The sequence below is a fragment of the Lemur catta genome, chromosome 12, assembly GCF_020740605.2.
Source record: "Lemur catta isolate mLemCat1 chromosome 12, mLemCat1.pri, whole genome shotgun sequence".
Taxonomy (NCBI): domain Eukaryota; kingdom Metazoa; phylum Chordata; class Mammalia; order Primates; family Lemuridae; genus Lemur; species Lemur catta.
Window position 1 is genome coordinate 27,926,292 of NC_059139.1, and position 24,358 is coordinate 27,950,649.

A 24,358-nucleotide genomic window follows, 5' to 3' on the forward strand; every position below is an offset into this window, starting at 1 on the left:
TGAGCCCAGGAGTCTGAGGCTTCAGTGAGCTATGATGGTGCCACTGCACTCCAGCCTGGGTGACACTATGAGACTCTGTTTCAAAAAAAAAGTGTAGTTGATGTGACACAACATAGAAGATGGGAGGATAGGAGGAAAAAGAAAAGAGTATGGGGCATTATCTATATCTTACATAAAGATTAATAAATACAAGGTGGTTATATTATTCAAAGTTACAAAGACAAAAAACAGTAATAAAATTCAAGCCCTAGGATGATGAGAGAGATGGGAAGGACATAGGGAGTAATAAGGAGGCAATAGATATTGCCACAAATCAATAAACAAAAGAAATGATATTTTAAGCATTTAATTTGAAATTATGGAGGTAATCGCTAGAACTTAAACTTTTAGAAGGGTTACAATAGGTCGCCTTAAGGAAGTGTAGGTCTGGGGATAGAGAGGTTAGGGTAGTAGGATGCTATTTTTATTATAAATCCCTCTGTACTTTTGATTTTCTTTTATCACAAACCTGTATTACTTCAATAAAAACGTCATTTTTAAAAAAGAAAATGTAGGGGATTAACCTGGGTAATTTACTCATAATACAGTAGCATAGTACAGTAATAGTATTTACTCATAGTACTATAATAATACCTAGTATAGTAACAGTGATACAATGTTTTACTAAGCACATGTGATACCCTATAAAATGGAATTTCTTTAAGAATCTGATCTACCAGGTACACTATCCTCAGACAAAGTTTAAGGTATTTGCATTTTGTGTAGAATTGTGGATCTGGACTAGAAGAGACAAAATTGAAAATAATTTGTTGGTTGAAAGAATTAGAGACCAATACTTTCATTTCTTTATTCATGTTGGTTATTATGATTAATTTTAAACTTGTGATTTATTTTTACATTACTCTCATATTTCGTTAAATACTTTTTTTTTAGCCAGCAACTCCGTTAAATACTTTTTTAAGAAGGCTTGTCCCTACTACTTACTATGTGACCCTGGGGAAGTCATTTGATCTCTAAAAGCCTCAGGTTTCCTTATGCATAAAGTAGAAATATTAATACTACAAAGCTTGCAGGATTGTTGGTGGGAAGAAATCAATCACGTGCTAAATTAGTGTCAATGAGAGTTATGAGAAAAAGGCCAATTTTAGTGGTATTTTAATCTACATCAGGCTCAGAACCTCTGTGTGTCCCATTATCACCTCCAAGTCATCCTTACACCATTGCCTGGGACTAGCCAGCAGGGAGGCTGAGGAACCTGACACCTGGTAAACTGGCCCCTGCTCTCTGCTGGCTGTTTATAAAATTGAGCTCTTACTATGTATCTCAAAGGCTCTGTAGACAAAAAGGAAGCCAAAAGAGGCATGGCACAATAGGAATCAACTCACAGCGTGTGGGGAAAATGGGTTAGGAGTTAAAAGATATTGACTCCTTATTCAGGCAGAGTGTAAAATCACCCACACGGGAATGAACTCTGCACCCCTAACTAATGCTGCTCCAAGAATTGACTGGAAGTCAGAAGGTTCTAAGGAGCAAAGCAGACATTTTTTTTCCTCCAGCATCAGAATCTGTCAATCCAAACAGTAGCTACTCAAATTAGATGTTTTAAAGTGATAGTCAGTGTAAACTTTTCTATTTAGAAAATAAACTCTAATGTTCATGAACTCTAAGTGACACAATAAGAAGTATACAAATTCGCATAGGAAATTCTTAACCAAAAATGTTAAACCTGAACCTGATCATAAGAAAACAATCAGACAAACCCAGAATGTGAAACAGATTCTGGCCTAGACTAGAAAGGGGGGGAAAAAAAAGCAGAGAGATTTTCTTAGATTGAAAGATACTAAAGAAATATAATGATCAACTGCAGTATGTCAACCGTGATTGCTTACTGGAGTGAAAAAAACTATATAAAATGCTCTGAAAATAGTTGGGGGAATTTGAATATTGAATATATATATAAATATGGTAAAACTGTTAATTTTTTAGGCATAAGACAATGTGATTACATAGGAAAATGTGTTTATTCTTGGGGGATGCCAAGTTATAAACCGAAAAGAAATTAGGGGTGAAGTGTCATGATGTTTGCAACTTATTTATTTTCAAATGCTTGAGCAAAAAAGTTATATATGCGTATAAAATATTTTACAGATACGCATACAAAGAGAAAAGAGGGAGAGCAAATGCATCAAAATATTAACAATGGTTATTCTAGATGAGAGATATACAGGTGTTCATTGTACCATTCTTTTAATTTCTCTATAGGTTTGGAAAACTTCGTAATAAAAAAGTTGGAGAAATTGTATCTACATAGTCCTCTTAAAATATTATATGAAGATAAGTATTATCTTTCCATCTCACTTTTCAGTTAAGTGTATATTATGGGCTACATTTTGCATACTATGCAATTGTTCAGTTTTTAAAACCAATATTTTGTCTTGCCCTGTTGTCTGCCACTAAGGAAAATTCAGGTGATAAGTTTATAACAAACCATGGCCAAGTTCACTGGAAGAACTGTCTTTGTAGATTCATTTGTAAACTCTCTAATAAGGAGTTTTATGGCCATATGTTCCATGTCTCCCCTGATGTGACCTGTTACTGTTCCTCTTGTTGTGGGGTTTTTTCTTGTGGCAAAGGTTGCCTTTTCCATTTTTTTTGGCTGCTTGAGCTTTCATCCATTGTTTAATAGTATGATTGTGTGGGCTGACACAGATTCTTCTGCGCTTCACATGAAGGCTGCCAAGGAGGGAAGAAAACAAATCACTCACAGAAAATACAAATAAATAACAACTCAGTGACTCATAGGCAGCTCCCGCTTTTGGACTCTATATTCTTAGGGACTGAATCCTAAAATTGAGCACCACAAGTTTCAATCTTGACTTTACTTACTCTGCTGCCTGTGGGTCCTCAGACATCAGCAGAAAGTATTAAAAGGAGGTGGAGGAGGCAGAGGAGAAGGAATTGGATGAAGACGAAGGAGGGGAGAAACAATAATAAAAACCGAGTGACAACAACTCTCGTCTCTGATCCCAAGCTTCACCCAACGAAACTAATTCATCCTCACTGCCCATCTCAAACATATCCTTCCCCATGAGGTTTTTCTGGATCCTCTCAGCTAAATGTCCTTTTCTCTTCCCCTTGAGTCTCCATAGTGAGGGTCACTCCATGGTGAGAAGTCACTCTTCAGGTACTTAGTTTACTCTGTCTTTTATTCGAGTACACTTGTCTCTCCTACTGGAGTTATGCTCCTTGAGGGAGGAATAGTCTAGAAATGTGTTGAAAAGGCCTTATTCATAGTAGGAATTAGGCAACTCATTGTAGATACGAAGTGAAAATTGTTCAAAATAAGGACAGTCTGGTTTTGTTTTCAACAAAACAATGAACTAAAATACTCTAGGCATATGTTAACATTTTACTACAATATAAATCTATTCCAAAGCTCAGAATTTGCTTTCATTTTATTTTTAGGGGTGGGAGAACCTTAGGGCAGCAGCCACAATTTCTGGTAACTCGAAGAATTTCTTGTTACAAAAGGTATTGTGACTTTTAATTCCCCATCAGGGGCCATTAGCTCTTATCAAATGTCGCAAATCCTGCTAGCTCTACATATGCCATGTTTCCGTGTCCTGTACCGATAAATTGGAATCCCTAACCCTGTCATTCAGGGAATAAACAGGGAGATGAGAAGTAGGCTGCCATTTTTCCAAATGGCCTAAGTGGAATCATTACCAGCAAATGTGGGGACTCCTAAAATGGGGGGGAAAATGGGGAAAGGTGTAAATGAACTTTAGCATAATAAAGCCAGCATGTGGGGAATAGTAATTTGAAAAAAGTGGGGCATCTTAATAAGAGGACAATACATTCCCTAAGTGTATTAGATTGAGAGGTCTTCAAAAGAAAAGCTAATTCTCACTATGGCCTGTTGGTTTGCTATTATAGGAAAAAATTTGGCTGTAGCACTGTTACAGAGGAAAAAACAAAAGCCAAAAAAACTGGAGTTGAAGCTCCTAACCTTTCCAGAGAAGTAAAACTCTCTCCTCTCCCTGTGGTATCAGCAAGAACCTGAGCAGATAAAGATTTCAGTGACATGTAGATAAGCCTATGAGTTATACAAGAGAGAACTAGGACTCAACTGCATTATTAAAATAACGGCACTAGGGCCAAATGAGAGAACTAGATGGGGCAAATATAGGTAAAGGGTTCAAAGAGGTAAAGGACCCTAGAAAAACAGGCAACAAGCACCATGTGGGGCTCTTTTTGAAGCCCTACTGGTGAGGTCTCAGCCTCTCAATGTAATTCAAAGGAAAAAAATCAGCTACCAGAACACAGTTCCCCAATCTGAGATGTTATGATGTTTTAGAATCTTAAAATTTAAAAACTGTGTCAACCACTACTTATTCCCATGTATATTACATCAGGATACAGATAGTGTAATGTTGGGAAAGGAGGTAGGGTAGCCCATTTCACACTCCCTCCCCCATGCTCAACTCCATAGCATTCTGATGGGCACTAACCCCCACTCTTCCAATTGTGAATTTCTAGGTGGAGCGTTTTGACTCTAAGAAATCATGAGGGTAATCCTCTGACTTTTTTTTTTTTAACCCACAGGAGGGTAGCTGGAGACAATCCAATGGACCTAGAGGGGTGGCCTTGCCATAAACATTACACATTTAATTTCCCCTAAACTTTATTCCTTTACCCATTCCTCACAACTACATCTGAAAAACTACTCAAGCCTCCCAGATAACTTTATTTAAAAGCCCCACATTTTCTTCCCAACAGATAATGTCTGTATGATTCAAGAAAGCTCAGCCTTCTGCCCAAGATAAACAACTTTTCATTGTCTTTATGTTTAGAAGCATCCAGAAGATCATTGGTGAAGTCCACTATAGAGGGGTTTAAACAAGAAAACTCTTGTTTCAGGCATCAAAAATTACAATGATGATTTATAGGGTGTGAAACAAAGGACCAGTTTCTAGGCAAAAAAGGAAAAGAAACTGAGTGAGTTCACTGTAAGTTAATTTATATTGTTATTAATAACGCATGCTACTTTGGAATTATATTTCCAATGCTAGTAATGTTTTCTGCATCTTAAATACTTTTCTCAAACCTTAAAGTCTTCATACACAGTCAAGTTTAAGGGACTACATGTTGGATAAATAAAGATATGCTATGTAGTAAAACAATTTGAAAACAAGAGAGTCTTTATGTTGAACGTCAGAAAGCACAACAGAGAGGATCTGTAGTTTATGGTTAAAAAATACTAGAGTCAAATTTAATTTGAGATCAGGTTACAGCTCTGTATTTTTCAGCTTTCTTATCAGTACAGAGAGGTCAGTTTACAAAATTGTGTTTGAATAAAGCAAATATTTTTAGATCCAGGTGATTGGTTTCATAGTTCCTCTTTAATTAAAATTAAATTCTTTTTAAAATGAAGACTCATGTTTTTTATTAAATGAGACATCATTTCTGTTCCTATGTCTTTCATATCGCTATCTCACACCTGCTGATCCCAAAGAAACTTCTCTGAAAATTCTGTTACCAATAGCATCTCCTGATAACTCCCAGAATCTGTCTCTTATCCTTATACACTCACAGAAACTTCCTATGGCTTTTTCTCCAAGTCTTCCTAGGAGACCCACCGGAGCCCTTACAAGCTCTCAAGCCTCCTTTAATCTGAGGTGACATATGCCAATGAGGTGAGAGGAATTGAGAGGAGTTGAAAACTCTGTGTTTCTGAGAGCAGCCAGAGCAACATCAGGCAGATTTAGTTCAGTTGTGTCCACCTGACACAGATATCTAGATGTTTCTAATTACCTACAGCATGTCTATCCATAAATTGGCTATGAATTTTCACTCTCCAACTATTTTTTTTTTTTTTTTTTGAGACAGAGTCTCTCTCTGTTGCCTGGGCTAGAGTGCCGTGGCATCAGCTTAACTCACAGCAACCTCAAACTCCTGGGCTCAAGCAATCCAACTGCCTCAGCCTCCCGAGTAGCTGAGACTACAGGCATGCACCACCATGCCCGGCTAATTTTTTTTTCTATATATATTTTTAGCTGTCCAAATCATTTCTTCCTATTTTTAGTAGAGACGGGGCCTCGCTCTTGCTCAGGGTGGTCTCGAACTCCTGACCTCGAGCGATCCTCCCGCCTCGGCCTCTCAGAGTGCTAGGATTACAGGCGTGAGCCACTGTGCCTGGCCTCACTCTCCAACTGTTACCAACAGTGTTCACTAAATAAAAGACTGGTACAATCCTGGCCAGACACATACTAAGGAAGTTGTTCAAAGAGGTTAGGAACTTGAAGCCCCCCTCAGAAGGCACCTCGTTAGTACGTAGTCCCTGGATTGCCACAGTTACGCTGGTTCCCAGTGACTAAACCACCTGGATCCAGGTGGTGGCACAAACTGAGGCGGTGCTGAGAGAGTTCTCCATCCTCTCCCTTCTCCCACATAGACCCTCACACTTATTAAGAGTTTGGACCAAGAATTGTCACCTCCCCAACATCTGACCCTGAGTGTGGTTTTAAAACTTTATCAGATCTCAGCTGCTTTTGAGAATCTCATAAAACCTATGGAATTTCCCCCCAGAAAAATGCTCATATACACAAAAATTTTAGGGAGTTCACAGCTCCTGACCTGAAGAAAGTCTGTCAATGGACATCTTATAAGCTCTTCCTCTAAACATTTAAGAAAGCTTGTCGTGAAGAAGTGTTTCTCAATATTTAGTGGCTAGATCCCTCTGAACAGGGAAAAAAACAGTGTTTCTTAAATCCTGGAGATCATCTCAGAACTCAGTTGGATAGAGTTTTCTAGGCAGGCAGAGCCCATTTTGTCTCTGCTGCATCCCCAGCACATAGACCAGTGCTTGGCCCATAACTGTTGATCCATAAATATTTGCTGAATTCACTGAATGAATAAGGAGGTTTATGAGTGACTTGGGAGTTCAGGCAGAAGCGATGTGCTTATTTACAGACCAAAGAAAGGTGCACCAAATGGCTCGTTAGCATCACCTGGAGCCATAAGTGTTCAAACCAGCTTGCATTGATACCTCCAATGCAATGGAGTTTGGAGGGAGCACTTTATGGTTAGTCCCACCATCCCTTTTGAATGACCTTGGAGGTGTATAGGATTCTGATCCGAGAGACCTAGGTTCACATACCATTTCTGCCCTTCATTAGCTATATGACACCAGGTGAACTGTATAATCTCGGCACAGCTTTCTCCTGTGTGTGATGGGGAGATAGTTTATGTCTTCCTCACAGCAATGTTGCCAGAATCCAGATTTGCTAAATACCAGTGCAGTTCAGATGTTGAAGCCTCTGCACAGATGTTAAATACATATAAATATAAACGTTTCAATAACTGAGCCAGGGTGGGAGGGGGAGGGTTCACCATGAGCCAATACCCCAGAATCAAAAGCAGAGAAAGGCATTTGTGATTGTATTGCAGATAACACTTGTGACGGGTACAGAACATTTCCACACTTGTTTTGGAACTTTATAATGCACTCCTGATGAATTCAGAGAGTAAAAATGACAGCAACCCATAGACTGGCCTGGAAAAAGTTACTGTTTAAGCCATGAAATATGAGTCACTTTCTGTTTTGGGTTTTGTTTTTTTCACTCAGAATCTCCCTGGTTTTGCTTAGGAAAGTCGTGAACGCTTTCTGGTGGCTGAGGGCATGCAGCCCTAACCACACACAGCAGCGGTGGGAGCTAGACAGCTGGCGCGGGGCCCAGGACATCCCTACGCAGAGAAATTGTGTATTTATTCCAGGGAGCCTGGAGCCCAAAGGACAGGATATTTACCCTCCCCTTCCTTGCTTGGATGATTATTTGTATGTTGTGTATCAAGTAAAGCCTTTCCAACCTATTGTTCTTTGGCCAGGGAAATAATATCTGTGTAGGTTTAGACCTCCCTGCTGAAGAGCACTCACATGACAGCAGCCAAGTCACAGTCCCCATCAGCTCTCTGGATGCGACATAAATTCACTCTTTCCAGCAGTCTTCTGGAAATATGATGTGAAACCTCAGTGCAACAGCTGGAGGCAATGGGAAGTATGGCTAAAAGAAGAAAAGAAAGGAAATGTTATTATAAATCTTACAGTTTATACAACACTGGCATGGCATGGTTCTCATTTTAAAGATTTCAGCAAAACAGAATGTTAATCCACTCCAGCAAGGGGCAGACACTGAGGGCTTTGGGAATACAGACCTGGGGCAGGACATGACCTTTTGGAACTTAAACTGTGTCTGTGAGAGATAAAATGTAAATTTAGGCAAAGAAACAAAACAAGTGAGAGAGATAAAAAAAAAAAAAAAGCTGCAGATAGTGATGCTAGTTGGGTTGCAAACTGATCAAAGATGAAAGGAGTGAGGCCAACAGAATGTCCCTTGCAGTTTGGAAGAAAGCAATCACATGGGCCCCTGCAGCAGGTTTGAAAGTCTCCCCACAGGAAAGGACTTAGTTGGATTAAGAATTTGGATGAGTGGAGAAAAATGGAGAACACTTTTCCAGACTCAGGGAAGTGCCTGACACATTCAGTGCATAGAGAAAAATAGGACACTTTGACTGGGAGGTAATGGGAGACAGGGTTCAAAAGACAGACTGAGATCACACCACTGAAGCCTGGAATGTTATTCTAAGGAGCTTTAGCTTTTATGAAATAGGGACCACTAAAGATTTGAAATAGAAGCGTTTTAGAAAAATTCATCTTGCAGTAACAAGCAAGATGGATTAAAGTGGGGAGTGACTGAGACAGAAGGTCAAGTTAAGGATGAGTTTATGTTACGGAGATAAAGGCAAAACAAATATAAAAGAAAATCTAAACTCCATACGAAAACATGTACATGCAAATTGCTACATGACATGAGGACACAGTATTCTACCATGCTTCCCATTCCACCAAGTGGGTGCTGAATTAAAAAAAAAAATGAAATTACAGCTAAGTGTGGCTGCAGGTGGCAGCCTCATAAGAACAGGCAGAAGTTAGCCCTTAAATCAAGGGTTAAAAGAAATCGTTAGGCAGGGCGAAGTGGCTCACGCCTGTAATCCTAGCACTCTGGGAGGCCGAGGCGGGAGGATCGCTCAAGATCAGGAGTTCAAGACCACCCTGAGCAAGAGCGAGACCCCTTCTCTACTAAAAATAGAAAGAAATTATCTGGACAGCTAAAAATATATATAGAAAAAAATTAGCTGGGCATGGTGGCACACACCTGTAGTCCCAGCTACTCGGGAGGCTAAGGCAGAAAGATTGCTTAAGCCCAGGACTTTGAGGTTGCTGTGAGCTAGGCTGACGCCACGGCACTCTAGCCTGGGCAACAGAGCGAGACTCTGTCTCAAAAAAAAAAAAAAAGAAAAGAAAAGAAAAGAAAAGAAATTGTTAGCCCCTCTACAGCAGAAGTACCTGCCCTTGGGCTAGGAGAAGATCTCTGTATCCATGCCTTGACCACATGGAAACATCAGGCCTACTCACAGCTTTGGAAAAGAAAAGGAGCTGAATATGAAATTGAAACTATCTATTGACTCACCAGATCTCTGGGCATCAAAACTTTTTATTCATTCATTCATTCATTCATTCATTCACTTATTCATTCAATTATTCAACAAATATTTATTGAGGTGTTAAAATGTTTCAGGTACAATGCTAGTCACTGGGGGATACAAAAAATAAAAAATAATATGTCCCTGTCCTCAAGGGGCTGTAGTAGAGGAGACAAATTTGGAACTAAATGCTCAGAATACAACTCTATTGGCCCACCATAATTGTACTTCTGGAATTCTGACCTTCAAAAAGACTCACACAAGTCGTAAGGGCAGGTACACAGTTGTTCACTATAGCAAAACATTAGAGACATCTAAATGTCTACCAAAATAAGACAAAAGCTGTCACAAGAGACAAAGAAGGTCATTACATACTGATAAAAGGGTCAATTCCACAAGAAGATATAATAATTACATATATCTTCACCCAACATTAGAGTAACTAAATATCTAAAGCAAACATTTAAGAGACCTAAAGGGAGAAATAGCGAGACAAGTGCTGTCTCCTAGACAGCAGTCTCATTAGTATCCTCGAATACTTCACTTTCAGTAATGAACAAACAGATAATCCAGACAGAAAATTAATAAAGAAACAAACAGACTTGAACAACACTCTAGAACAAATGGACCTTACAGACATGCAGAACATTTCACCCAACAGCAGCAGGCTACACATTCTTTCCAAGTGCACATGGAACATTTTCCAGGATAGATCATATGTTAGCCCACAAAACAAGTCTTAACAAATTTCAAGAAGACTGAAGTAATTCCAAGTATCTTCTATGAACACAATGGAATGAAACTAGAAATTACCAACAAAAGAAAAATGGGAAAACTCCCAAGTGCATGAAAATTAAACAACACACTCTTAAACGACCATTGGGTCAAAAAAAGAAATCAAAAGGGAAATTAAAATATACAGCAAGACAAATGAAAACAAAAATACAACATACCAAAACTTATGGAGTGCAGCAAAAGCCGTACTAGGAGAGAAGTCTATGCATACATGCATGGAGGAAAAGATATGGAAATATATATGCCCAAATTTATAAGCAGTGATACATCTAGAGGGGGAACATTGTCGATTACCATGCAACACTTGTAATTTTTTAAACCTCCAAAATTTCTTGGAAGGATACAGTGCTATGGAAATCCAACTCAGAAACATGGAAAACATAGAAATTAACTCCACTTAGGGAAGAAGGGCAGGCATCGGACATGAAGTTTGCACTCAATTTTAAAGGAGTCAGAACTCACCTAATTGAGAAGGAGAATGGAACATTCCAAGCAGGAAGAACAACATATTCAGAACACTGAGGTAGAAGAGAACAGAATGCTTGTCTGGATTGTGTATCTCACAGAATCTGAGGTCAAACCCATGGAACCTGATATCTACTGGCCCACCATAATTGTACTTCTGGAATTTTGACCTTCAAAAAGACTCACACAAGTCACAAGAATAGGTTAACAGTTGTTGACTATAGCAAAACATTACAGACCCTCTAAATGTCTACCAAAATATGTTTAACCTGGCAAGATTTTTATCACCAATGGTGCAGGAGGTGCTGGGCTGAGCGCACAGGGAGTTAGGCAACGAAGAATGTAAACGCGATAGTTTGGACTAGGCATGGTAAGGTTCTGTTAGATAACATCACCCCCTAGAGGTTCTTTTGTGCAGCCTCCTAACTGTCAGAATATTTCCAGTTTGAAAGAATGATCAGCCACTCCCCTTGATTTCAATTATGACTCCAGAAGTTTTATAGAGGTGAGATTTCATGGCGTCAATTAGGCTGAAAAAGAGGATTATGTGACATTTCCTCAGAATCTCCATAGTTTTCATTCAGATGACACTTTTACTTGGTTGTGGAGGCTAAAGCCTACCAGCAAAGACCACCCTGGTGCTACCACTGCATGAGGCCAGGGATATCATGGGAAATAACCGGCTTTTGTTCCAGAGTTGGAGTTCACACACAAACACAGACCTGTCTGATGGAGTAGGGGTACTCCCAGAGGGAAATATGTGAAAATTATTGCAAATAAGAGAGAAGTCTTGCAGAGTGGCCTTGAGAAAGCAGCAGAGTCCAGAGTTATAAAGGAGCAAGGATCTGAAGTGTACTGCAAAGCTTTACCTGATCTACCGCCAACTCCTTCCCTAACCCCCCTAGAGGTACCCATTTGCTTTGGGAAGGACATGGCCCAACAGATTCACCTAGGAATTACCTTTGAAAAGTGGTGAGATCAGCAGATGCATTTCCCTGCTGGCCTAAGAAGCAGGCAGTAAGGTCAGCCCTCTGGAAGAAGTGGGCAATCACCAGTGGGTATGGAGTGGACCCAGAGCAGCTGCCCAACTGAGGTGCCATAAAGCTACAGGTAGGGGCTCCAGTTATGAGAGAGAAACCAGTCTCCCTACCCTATCAGATCACCTTCCCCTAGCCTCTTAGAGGGAAAGGACCCTTCTCTAGGACCCACAATTTGAGAATTATCAAGAACGTTTGTATTGGAGAATCTCGGAAAACTCTGCAATTACTGCCAGGCAAGAAGATGGGGACTCAGACAGTAATTTCTATTCACTGGTAGTGAAGCTGAGACCATAGGGGTTCCATGGGTAGCATCTGATATATGTTTTCAGTGAATTGAAATCAGGATTTGAATCATATTTGAATTGGTTTGCTCTGACATTTTTGAGATTGCATCAACCTTTGCTCCATTAAAAAGGATGACTTGCCTCTGAATAGTAAAATAAAGTAGGGGGAAAATATTTCTAACATAAGGCAGAATGTGTCATAGACTATGTAATAAATAGAATTAGTGTTTGGAACACTGAGAGGTAGAAGATATAAATTATAACAGAGACTCAGGTACTTCTTTATCAAAGAGGTGGCATTTGAGCTGAAGACTTGAAAAATGGATAGAATTTGAATAGGACAGCAAACGTAGAGGAGATGGTGGATGTAAAGATAAAAATATAGACAAAGATAGATTTATGCAAATTTGATTGGAACATAGAATTTATAAGTGCAATCTGGAGGCAGACGACATAAAAAGTATTTTGAGACCAGATAACCTTATATTTTATACCAATAACACAAGTTCAGTAACCTTTCTATGGAAACTTTTAAAATCAACATATGTTAAAGCTTGAGACCCTAGTAAAAAAAAAAATAAAAAAAAATCAACATATCTTAATTCGCCTAAACTAAGACTTTTCTGTGGAAATGGAGATGTGAATATGTAAATGATGACTTTACTACTTTTCTTGGGAAATACTTAAACACAGGGAAAAGTACCAAGAATAATAAAAACACCTAGATATCCATCACCCAATTTTTACTAATTTTAATCTTTTTTCATGTTTGCTTTCAGTCTTATTTTTAAATAATCTGTTTCAAATACTTTACTGTTATAAGCAAGGCTGCAATAAACATCCTACTGATAATGAGACAACATTTATTGAGTGCTTACTTGTGCCAGACACAAATGTAACTGCTATATGTGAATTAATTCATTTAATCCTCACCACAACTACTTGCAGAAGGAAACTATATTAATCTCCATTTTACAGATCGGTAACTAATGTACAGAAAACTTACATAACTTTCCCGAGATCAAAGGACCAAGAAATGGTGGGGCTGGGATTTGAAGCAGACATTCTGGCACTTTTTTAAATGTCTGACTATACCTGCTCTTCTATATGTCTTCTTGGGGCTGTGTGAGAATTTCTCTAGGGTAGGAGTTCTCAAACTTTTATGTGCATCAGAATCAAACCCCTCCTCAACCTTAGGTTTTTGATTCAGTATGTCTGGGTGAGGCTGAACATTTGCATACCTAATAACCTCCTAGGTGATGCTGATAATGCTAGTCCTGGAACACACTTAAAGAACTACTGCTCAAGGAAAATAGACTCATACGTGGAACTGTTAGGTTGTAGGATGTATTTATCTTTGACTGTATCTGATACTGTCAAGTTGCTCTACAAAATAATTATACCCATTTACACTGATACCTGTGGTGGATGAGAGTTCCATTTCTGCACATCCTCAACAACATTTTATAATGTCACTTTAAAATTTTGCCAATCTGATGGGGTTGAAATGGAATCTCAATGTGGCTTAATTTGTGTCTCCCTATTGGCGAGCTATTGATCATTCAAATTTGCTCTTTGAGTTGCCAAATCCTCTTTTGCCAGGTTTTTTTAAACAGGGTTTTTCCTTATTTATTTAAGAGAACTCATGCTTATAAATCCGTTAATGCTTACTCCAAAATATATTGATTTCTCTGCTCTATATTAGTACAGAACAGACTTTTGCTGGCAGGATTGTTCTTTCCCTAACAGAATCACCCTGTCTCATTGATGTGTAGACACTCTAAATCTCCAAGTTTACACATACACATGGTTCTGTTCCTGGGCTTTCTCTTCTGTTCCAAGCTTTATTTGTTGATCAATTCCACACTGTCTCAATTAAGGTACTTTTAAATAAATCTTGATACATGATACAGTAAGTCCTCAAAATTATTCTTCAAGATTTTCTTGGCTGCTCTTGGCCTTTTACCTTTCAAATAAATTTTAACGTCAGCTTGTTTAGTTCTACAAAAGTTTTTGAAATTGTGATTGGAATTGCAACAAATTTATAATTAACATCTGAAAAATATGGTTTTCCCATCCATAAGCATGGAATTATCTCTCTTGCTACTCAGATTTTTTTTTGTCCTTCAAGACCGTTATGAAGAAAATGATGAAATATTGTATATCTCAGATCTACTTTTAGGTATCTTACAGGTCTTGTTGCATTGTGAATGGGATTTTTAAAAAATATTTTTAATTAGCTAATTTTGATGTATAAGAATGCTATTGACTATTTTATGTTGATTTATCCAGCAACCTTGCTTGACTTTTTTAGTTGTAATAGTTTGTAGTAGATACTCTTTGGTTTCTAGGTAAATAAACATTTTTATCTCTTCCTTCTCAATTCCTGATTGGAAAATAAATACTTTTCTTTTTAAATCTGTTATTAATACTTTGCTAAATGCCTAGAACAGTGCCTAACCCATTGTAAGATCAATACATAATTTTTTAATTACTATGATGGATTAATCTACTTTCTTCCTTGCCCTCCTGGGACAAACTATACTTTGTCATAACATATTAATTTTCATATGATCTTTTATTTGATTTGCTATTTAGATTTTTGAATCTCTGTTCATAGTCTATACCTTTGCATGTTTTGGGAATTAAGGTTGTATTAATCTCAGTAATACATTGGGTAGCTTTCTCTGTTTTTCTGTTCTTTGAAAGAGTTTGTATAAGATAAGGATTTTCTATTACTCCAATTTTTGGTAAACCTTTAAAACTATCTCGGCCTGGTGTCTGAGGGAAGGATATTTAAGTTGGATTTAATTTCTTAAATTTTTAAATTTAATCTAAATATGAAATTTAAATATAAAAATTGAGTCTATTTTGATATATTCATTTTCTTTCTTCCTTCTAATTTTATGATTATTATTATTTTGGGGGTATTGCTTATCTTTTTTGTTTTTTAAAGACAGGGTCTTGCTTTATTGCCCAGGCTGGGATGCAGTGGCACGATCATGGCTAACCACAACCTCGGTATATTTGATATATTTGATATTTGATATATTCGTTTTCTAAGTTGTCCATTTTCTCCACAATTTCTACTTTGTCACAAAGTTTCATAGCATCATCTTACTGTCTGCAGTTATGACTCTTATTTTAATTCGTATATAGCGTTTGAAGATAGGGTTCCTGTGGAAAATAACAGTTTAAAAGTTTTGATCTAAGCACTAAGTAAATATGTTTATAATCTTACAAATATAATTTGCTTAGAAACCAAAAAAGGCATTCAACTCGTTGAGTTGAAGAGGAAATCACAAAATATTTATTTTGGAAAACGGTAGTACTATTTATTATAATGTATGGGATACAGTTAAATGTATCCTTAAAAGCACTTATTCAAAACACACACCCACATACACAAAAAGTGTGTTCAACTCAAAAACCCGGAAAAGGAAAATTAGAGGAAACAGAAATAGCGAAAAGCACGACGTCGTGGCGCTTTACGGCTGTCGCGCTACCCGGGTCTATGGTCATGGCGGCCGTGGAGCGAGAAAGGCTAGGAGTGGAAAACCAGGAAAACCAGGTACGCGAACCGCAGCCGAAGACCGTGCGCAAGGAAGAAAACGAAGAGGGGCGCAGGGCGGCAGCAACAACGAACGAGTGGCTCTCGGCCTTTACCTGGGCGACATCCCGCAGCCTTTCCGTCTTTGCGCGGGCAAACCTGCTTGGCGCCACTGGCGAGGTGGTGCGATTTTTTTCTCAGCGGGTGGACTGTTCACGTGGCGTAGGAGAGCCCCGTGCAAAGTAGCGGCCCAAGTATTACAAGGACTCCGCGAAGGGTAGAGTGGAATCCCAGGACCAGCATGTGACGGCCGGGCTGCCCCCGCGCCCGCAAGCGTCAGACCTGGGGGAGCCGCAGGCACCCGCCCACCGGCGTCCGGGGGTCAGGCTTCCGGGTCAGGGTGACCGGCAGGGGCCGCCCTGGGCCAGGCCTGGCCTACCGCGGCTGCGCCTCACGGAGTTAGCAGGGAAAAATTGTGCTGTGCACCTGTTCCTAGAAACCAGTCTTTTTTTTTTTTTTTGGTTGTTTTTGTTTGTTTGTTTTTTGATCTAACAGTTTTTGATGCGGGTATGTTAAAATCTCCCACTGTTATTGGGACTATGTCAGGATTTTTCCTGCGATAATGTATCACTTTGAGTTATGTTTTCAGATGCCCACAAGTACCCTCTTAGTCCACAGCCAGGATTAGAGTGAAGTATGAATCTCGGGTGCAGAATTTAAAGGAGTGCCTCAAAAAAATCTCTAATCAAGAGAAGATTTGAATGCAAAAAAATCCATGATTAATAAAATACTACAATTTTGAATAAAAACAGAATCTGACGCTGCATTTGTGCAACTCGCTCATCTCACTTGCTTCACTGGACACGTGGCCCTGAGTACAGCTTTTTGGTGAAGTGATCTTTTTTCTCTCGGTAAAATTCCTCTATTATAGCTTTTTGCTTTTATCATATTTTTCTGACTAACATTGCTACATTAACCTTTTGGCTAATATTTGTTACACTTATTTTTACATCCTTTTTGCTTTGTTTTAATCCTTTTTCATTGCCTTTTTATCTTTTGCTCGGAAAGATAAGTTTTCTACATTTCCTCTGTTAATATTTTTCTACTGAAAATTTAGGCTGGGTTAGGTCAAGGAAGAGCTCCCTTGGGAAAATGTCTACAATATCCAACACCAGGAGACATGTTTCTTCTTGGGACAATTCCTGTGACAATACCTCATACAAATGTTTTTGATTTTGAATCATTTGAGGAAATGTATTATTTTACTAAAGAAAGTGATTGCCATATCAGTAAAATTCTAGAAGCATTTATTGGGTGCCTGCCTTGTATCAAAATATACAAAAATTAGTAAGTCATAGAACCTGCCTTCCAGATGCCTACAATTAGCAGCCATTTTTCTAATGTCTCACTTGACCTCCCTCCTGCATTTGACACTTAACCATTCCTTCTTTGAAAATTTTGGTATCCCTGGTTTCCTAGTCTCTCCTAATGCTAATACTGAGAAATTACTCTTTCTGCCTCTTGAATGCCTCCTCCTTCGCTCTCTCCTCAGCAGTTAGCATTCTCAAAGTTCTGTCCCTAACCTACTGCACTTTCCACATCTAATGTTTTAAATTAGTCTCAGCCCATGTTAGTAACTTCAAAATATCCCTATTTGATGTCTACCCAAATATTCTGACATATATCCAACTGCTGTTGAACATGTACTTGGATATCCCATAGGCACTCTTAGCTCAACAAATTCCCAACTGAAAACATCATCTCCTGCCACTTTAAATCTACTTTTCTTTTCCTTTTCTCATCTCATTTATTATTTAATCACCATGTACTGTTATCCAAGCCATAAACCCATGTGTTATTCCATCTTCCTCCTTTACTTCCCACAGCCAGTCACAAATTCCTGTAAATTTTATTTCCTTAACACTTCTCAGGTCTGTTTCCTCTCATCCCTGTTATCACTCCTAGTTCAGGACCTCATTAATTGGTTTCTGGGTTACTGAGTCTCTCAGTTGTCTCCTTCCTTCCAATTTTGTCCTTTCCCCATTTGAATCTGTAATACCCTGTGCTTTCCTATATCTTAGTGTATAACATATGAAATTAAGAGGCTGTATGACTGACTGCAAGCTCCCGCAGGGCATCTTTGTACCCGTACTACATAGCACAATGACTAGCATTAGTGTTAAATAAGTATTTCTTGAACTGAATTAAGCATTGAATTCTTTCATTAAGCATTTCATTAATGTAAGCATTCTTACATTAATGTTTCATCTTATTTTATTATTATTTTTATTTTTTAAAAACACTTTTAAGGCTTAAAATGTCATTGAAATATTGCAAAGATGTGGAAACAACCCAAGTGACCATCAATACATGAGTGGATTAATAAAATGTGATATATGTATACCAGGGAATACTACTCAATTACAAAAAACAATGGTGATCTACCACCTCTTATATTATCCTGGATAGACATTGAGCCCATCCTTCGAAGTGAGGTATCACAAGGATGGAAAAACATGTACTCGCCATCAAATTGGTACGAATGAACACTAAAGTGTTCACATGGTAGTAATACTCATTGGGTGCCGGTCAGGGCGTGTGAGGGGGGAGTAAACCCACAACTAATGTAAGTGTAGCACACTGTATGAGGGAGGGACACCCTCGTAACCCTGGCTTTTGCAGGGCAAACGCATTACATGTAACCAAAATGTTTGTACCCCCATAATATCCTGGGGAAAAAAAAATATTTTTACTTTTTTTTTAAGAAATAAGATTCTCAGTTTTTGGTCAAAGTCTTCTGTACCAAACTACCTAAAATTACACAGTGCTTTTCTTTTCTTTTTTTTTTTTGAGACGGAGTCTCGCTTTGTTGCCTGGGCTAGAGTGAGTGCCGTGGCGTCAGCCTAGCTCACAGCAACCTCAAACTCCTGGGCTTAAGCGATCCTACTGCCTCAGCCTCCCCAGTAGCTGGGACTACAGGCATGTGCCACCATGCCCGGCTAATTTTTTCTATATATATTTTAGTTGGCCAGGTAATTTCTATTTTTAGTAGAGACTGGGGGGGGGGTGTCTCACTCTTGCTCAGGCTGGTCTTGAACTCCTAACCTCGAGCGATCCACTCGCCTCGGCCTCCCAGAGTGCTAGGATTACAGGCGTGAGCCACCGCGCCCGGCCCACAGTGCTTTTCAGAAGCAACATTCTTCCACATTCAAGTAATTAGGGTCAACTCAATATGATAAATCATTTGTCCATTATATTTAATATTTTCAAGATGTTATTAGTATCTGATTAAAAGCATTACTATTTGTCTTATTGTTTGTCATATTATTTCTGTTGATTCTGTTGGTTTGGGGTTGGCATTATTGTTCCCAGTATTAAGTTCCAGTATTAAGTGGATGGATGATTTGCCAGGAATGTCAACCCTTGTTTTGGTTGTGGCTGTGATCCAATTTTGGCCACTGGAGGGCACTAAAGATTTCCTAGTGCTCACAAGATGTGCAACATTGAAGCACTACACATGAAATTTATGTTATACAAATTGGATTCTGGGTTTTAAGGAAAGGATCCTACTATTGTAGAGAGGTGAATCAGCTTCCTCTCTTACTTGACTGTATTGTACAGGATCTTGCTACTCAAAGTGTGGTTCCCAGGGCTGCAGGAATGGCATCACCTAGGAGCTTATTAGAAATGGTACTGTATATAGAACACAGCAAAATAGAAACAGACTAAAGAAAGGTACATGCCATAGGAGAAAGGATTTGCAGGATAAAGATAAACATGACATGAAAGAGTCACTCAACTGCTGGCAGTGTCTCAAGACTATGAATCACAACAAAGTGACTAATCAATAATAATCAACATTAAGTTAGGGTATACATTAAAATAACTAAAAGAGTGGAACTGGTATGTTCCTAACACAAAGAAATGATAATAAGTGCTCGAGGTATTGGATACTCCAATTAACCCTGACTTCATTAATACACATTGTATGCCTGTATTAAGACATCACATATACCCTATAAATATATACAACTATTATATACCCTTAATTACTAAAATTTTTAAATTAAAAAAAGACTGAAAGTAATTTAAGAAGGGCAATACTTAAACATAATGTTAAGGATATGTTTGCTTAGGAACACATCTCTATTCTGGTGGACTTCCACCTTGATGTAGCCACATCACCCTGTAGATGCTTACAAAGGTGCCCATTGTTGACACTGATTAGGGCAGAAAGGAATCACCAACCCATGATATATGAACGTGCTATGCCCAAATAAAGTCCTCCCAGATATTTTTTGGAACCCGGGGATAATGTTTAGGGGAATGGAGAGTGGATGGGGGTTTTTCTTTATCTTACTGTAAAGACATCTGGTTACTAGTACTTCCACAGCATAGATACCAGAGTGGTCAGGGGGTAGTCTTGAAGGGGTTTGGATAACTTTGTGCCATAGAGACATCCCAAGAGGCCTTATGGCATGGTACTTAAGCATGTGGAGACAGACTACCAGATTTAAGTCCTGGCTCTGCCATTTACTAGCTGGCCTTGAGTAAGTTACTTAATTCTCTCTGTCTCAATTCCTTTATCTGTAATATGAGGATGGTACTAGCACCTGCCTCATAGGGTTGTTGTAAAGATTGAATGAGTTCATACATTTAAGTGCTTAGAACAGGAGTGGCAAATAATAAGCACTCAATAAATGGAAACAAAAAAGACATCCAGAGGCCAATTTGCAGCACATACCTGACCCATAGTAGGTATCCTGGTATCCATTAAGTGTTTGTGGAATATGCATCTTGTCTATTTCTCCTCAGCTACAAACTCACCCTTAATTGCCTGTTCTACTAAATTGAGATGGGCTGTTTCTTTTTTTTTTTTTCCTTTGGCCAGTTAGCACAATGTTAAACTTTGTCTACAGCCTCTGGAGAGACATTGCAGGGAAAAGAGAGCTTTCCTTTCTGGCTCCAGTGTGCTCTCTGCAGGCTCCTGCAGGCCCAGCTCCTGCAGTGCTGCAGCTTCTCCAGCACTGGGCTTCCAGTTTCTGTGGTGCACAGCAGCTAGCAGCAACCCTGCAGGCAGTTAGTAGCGGAGTACCTCCCTCCAATGAGATACCTCCCCGTGAAGAACTAACTTTCCCCTGCAAACTAGATGGTGTTCTGCCAGGGGACTTTTCTGCCATTCAGTGAACCATGGCGGTGCATTCTCCAACAAAGTCTGGATCTTGGCTAGGCAGGGTCAGGGTGTGAACCCTGTTCCTTGAGTGCTCTATTTTAACCATAGGAATATCTGCTACTCCTACATTTTTTAGACTTATCTTTCTTTCTTTCTAGCCTATCTCTTGTTATCATTAATAATTTGTTATATTAAACTGTCCCTGTTCTAATTGCCTGGTTTCTGTCTCTTGATAGGACCCTGATTAATAATGAATGAATAAGTGAAACGTTAACATTCCCAACTGTTCTGAGCAGTTTATATGTTGTCTATAAGATGAATGATGCAGATTTTTAAGAAATGACTATTTGTGTTGAACAGATACACCGTTCAGATATACCGCTATCAATGATTAATCAAGTGAAAAAAATCTGCTGGGCACAAGTGGTCTTAATATACAGTAAAAACAGCCACGCCCACAAAGCTCTAGTCTAGATTGTGGCTTTAAATATTCTGGCTCAGGGCCACTGAAACAGGATGATAGACATGTTTATGGACTCAGTATTGAGTCTTGGGAGCCAGCAGCCATGTCAGCAGATGTGGAATGTGCCCTACCTTTGGAGAGAATCCAAGGCTTTTAATCATGGATAAAGTCACTTGCTTCCTGATTTATGCAGAACACTTTGGGAATGCCAATTGTTGAGCCATCACATCAACATAGCCACTTAAGACATCATTAAGATAATGGAACAGTTTTCTGCCTGAAATAACAAAATGTATCTCCCCAAATCCCAAATTGGGCCAGGCTGTTTCCCCATCCCCTCCCCAATCCTGCAACAATCGCCAAGGCCACCTGTTCCCTTCTCTGCGCTGCTGAGCATTCCCACCTCCCAGCCTCCCCACTTGGTCTTCCACCCGTCCCTGGAGCCTGAATCACTCAGTGCCTCCCACAGGGCACCTGGCACACACGGACACTGGAATGGAAGTTTGCTAAGGAGAGCAGTGATGTTGCCCCTCTCGGTTCTACAACTGTTCTCAGGCCTACCCTCATGTATTTTCACCCAACATCACTTATTTTTAAATGCCAGAAGATTGGAGCTTCTCAGACAAATTGCTTTAGGTAAAGCATCAAGACTAAACCAAAAGGCTACTGCTGCATCTCTCAGCTCCCTTTCTTTAATCACCACCAGCAGTACCTTTTCAGATACCTCTGCATTTTGCTGTCCCACCTTCTCTACCAGGACTCAGTCCCATGTGAAGTTTTATCCTGGGTATGGCAGAGCCTCCCTTACGACCCTCTGCCCCTTCCGCCTACCCTTCCCTGCCTCCTTTCCAATAGGCAGGCAGCGGTGGCCGCTGCTACTGTGGGACAGCTGGAAATAGGTCAGGAAGCTGGAAGGGAGGCACACCTTTATTTCAAAGCTTTATATAAAAAATTCGAGATGGAGTTGCCAAAATTAGGGGTAAAGCCTTAGCAGTTAGACTTTTGAGAAGCAGTAAAAGTGAGTCCTAAAATGTCAGTGGTGAATTTTTCTAGAAAAATGTTACAGAAACATAAAAAATTACAAACTTTTATCTTTATCTTGACAAGATAGATAGAAGTTAAAAGGTTATCCAGATGTTTTCCTTTATTTATATAAGCCAGTATATTGGTACACTATACAAACAAATGCCTCCAGGAACCAGTTACTACAATACAGCAAACTTCAGAGGAGAAAGACGGAGGCTCATCTGCTTCAGCCAGTTCTTGCCAGTGTACATGGCACCATTGCTGCCAGATCTGATTTTTCAAGAGATGCTTTAATATTCAGTTTGTGTGTGTGTGTGTGTGTGTGTGTGTGTGTGTATGTATGTATGTATGAGTATGTGCAGGTGAAGTCTGTTGGCTTTAAACTGTTGGCTCAATTCTTAAAAAGCAGACCAAACAAAACTGATATCCCACCTCTGCTCTGGACTTAGAGAATTTGTTCAGGGTGAAGGTTAAGAAAAGATGACAATGGAAAAGAGTCATCAGTCAAGTGTTAAGTGCTTTTTGTTTAGGGTTTCCTAAATACAGTAGGGAGTGCTACCGCAGAATAGATTCTTTCCAGTCCATATGCAGTCACCATCTCCATATACATGCTAGTAACTCACAATTTAAATTCTCTTCGGTATAATTTGTGTGGTTTAATCTTCATCCTGCTTCCCTTTTTGAAGATCAGACTGAAGTTTCAGTTTTCAGTAGCCACAGAGCTGACTTTGCTCAGGAAATTTGCAGTTACTTAACTAAAACCCAGTCGGTCAGTCTGTGTTTTCCTCCAGGAACGTGCACACTGAGTTCACAGGTTGGGGTAAGGGTGGAGACAAGAGGAATAATAGGGCTTTATCCAACCTCAGGCTTGGGATTTGCTAAGATACGGTCATCAGAAAATGAAACAAAGCTCAAGGTTACACCTGTGCTCAAAAATTTGCACCTCATCCTCCAGGTGGCAAATTACTGATATTCCTGTTAAAATGAGGTTTCTTCCTCAAATTTCTTGGAGCTCTAGTGTTAAAACCTATGACGTACTCTTGTAGATAATCAGAAATCAATTGGAAATTCCTACCTGAAGAGACAGAGATTCCTGCCCCCTCTCACTCCTTCCAGCCCCAATTTAGGAGGCCCCCCCTTCCACTGGAGGCCCACGTGGCCAGCGCCCCGACTCACCTTCCGAGGTGTGTAGGGCCACACAGACAGCCAAGGCCACGACAGTGAGTCCTGTCTGCTGCATTCCTGCCTACCCCACTGCCTCTGACAGCACAGCAGGTGAAGCTGTACAATCAGGAAATGAGGCTAAAGGTGTTCTTGGGTGCAGAGAAAGAGCGGGGAGGAAAAGTAAGCCAGGTAGCCCCGCCCTGGGAAGGGCTCAGGGTATCATTTCTCATGTTTCTTTCCTTAAGATCAGGATCTGGCCTGACTTGTCAAGCTCCCAACTTGTGTTCACATTGCCTGAGCGTCAGGGGACGTAGGTGGTGATCTGGCAGCTGGCAAGGTCGTTGTGAGTTGGAGGTGTGTATCAGAATAATTTGGGAATCATTAAAAAAAAAAATCAATCTACATGAATCTTCTCCCATGCCCCCAACCTATAAGCCAGAATTCTGGGCTAGGGGACCAGTCATTTGAATTTTATAAAGACACCAGCGGGGTGCAGTGGCTCATGCCTATAATCCTAGCACTTTGGGAGGCCAAAGTGGGAGGATCACTTGAGCCCCAGGAGCTGGAGACCAGCTTGAGCAATACAGCAAGACCCTCTCTCTACAGAAAATAGGAAAATTTGCCAGGCATGGTGGCGGGCTCCTGTAGTCCCAGTTACTGGGGAGGCTGAGGCAGGAGGATTGTTTGAGCCTAGGAGTTTGAGATTGCAGCAATCTATGATGATGCCACTACACTCTAGCCTGGGCAACAGAGCGAGATCCTGTCTCCAAAAAAATTAAAGTTCCATAGGTGATTCGGATGAACACTTCTGGTGAGAACCTCTGCATAAAGGAATCAGAGTTTTTAAGTAGCTTA

General features: G+C 39.7%; 1 protein-coding gene across 1 annotated transcript; it reads right to left on the reverse strand.

The window, feature by feature from the left end:
• Positions 1–330: 330 nt before the first annotated feature.
• On the reverse strand, positions 331–23,579 carry CCL28 (C-C motif chemokine ligand 28). Its single transcript, XM_045565872.1, has 4 exons — positions 23,516–23,579; positions 15,794–15,886; positions 7,937–8,063; positions 331–2,733 (listed from the first exon to the last, which is right to left on the reverse strand). The coding sequence occupies exons 1-4, from the start codon at positions 23,577–23,579 to the stop codon at positions 2,541–2,543; spliced, it is 477 nt and encodes a 158-aa protein (XP_045421828.1). The 3' UTR covers positions 331–2,540.
• Positions 23,580–24,358: the final 779 nt, after the last annotated feature.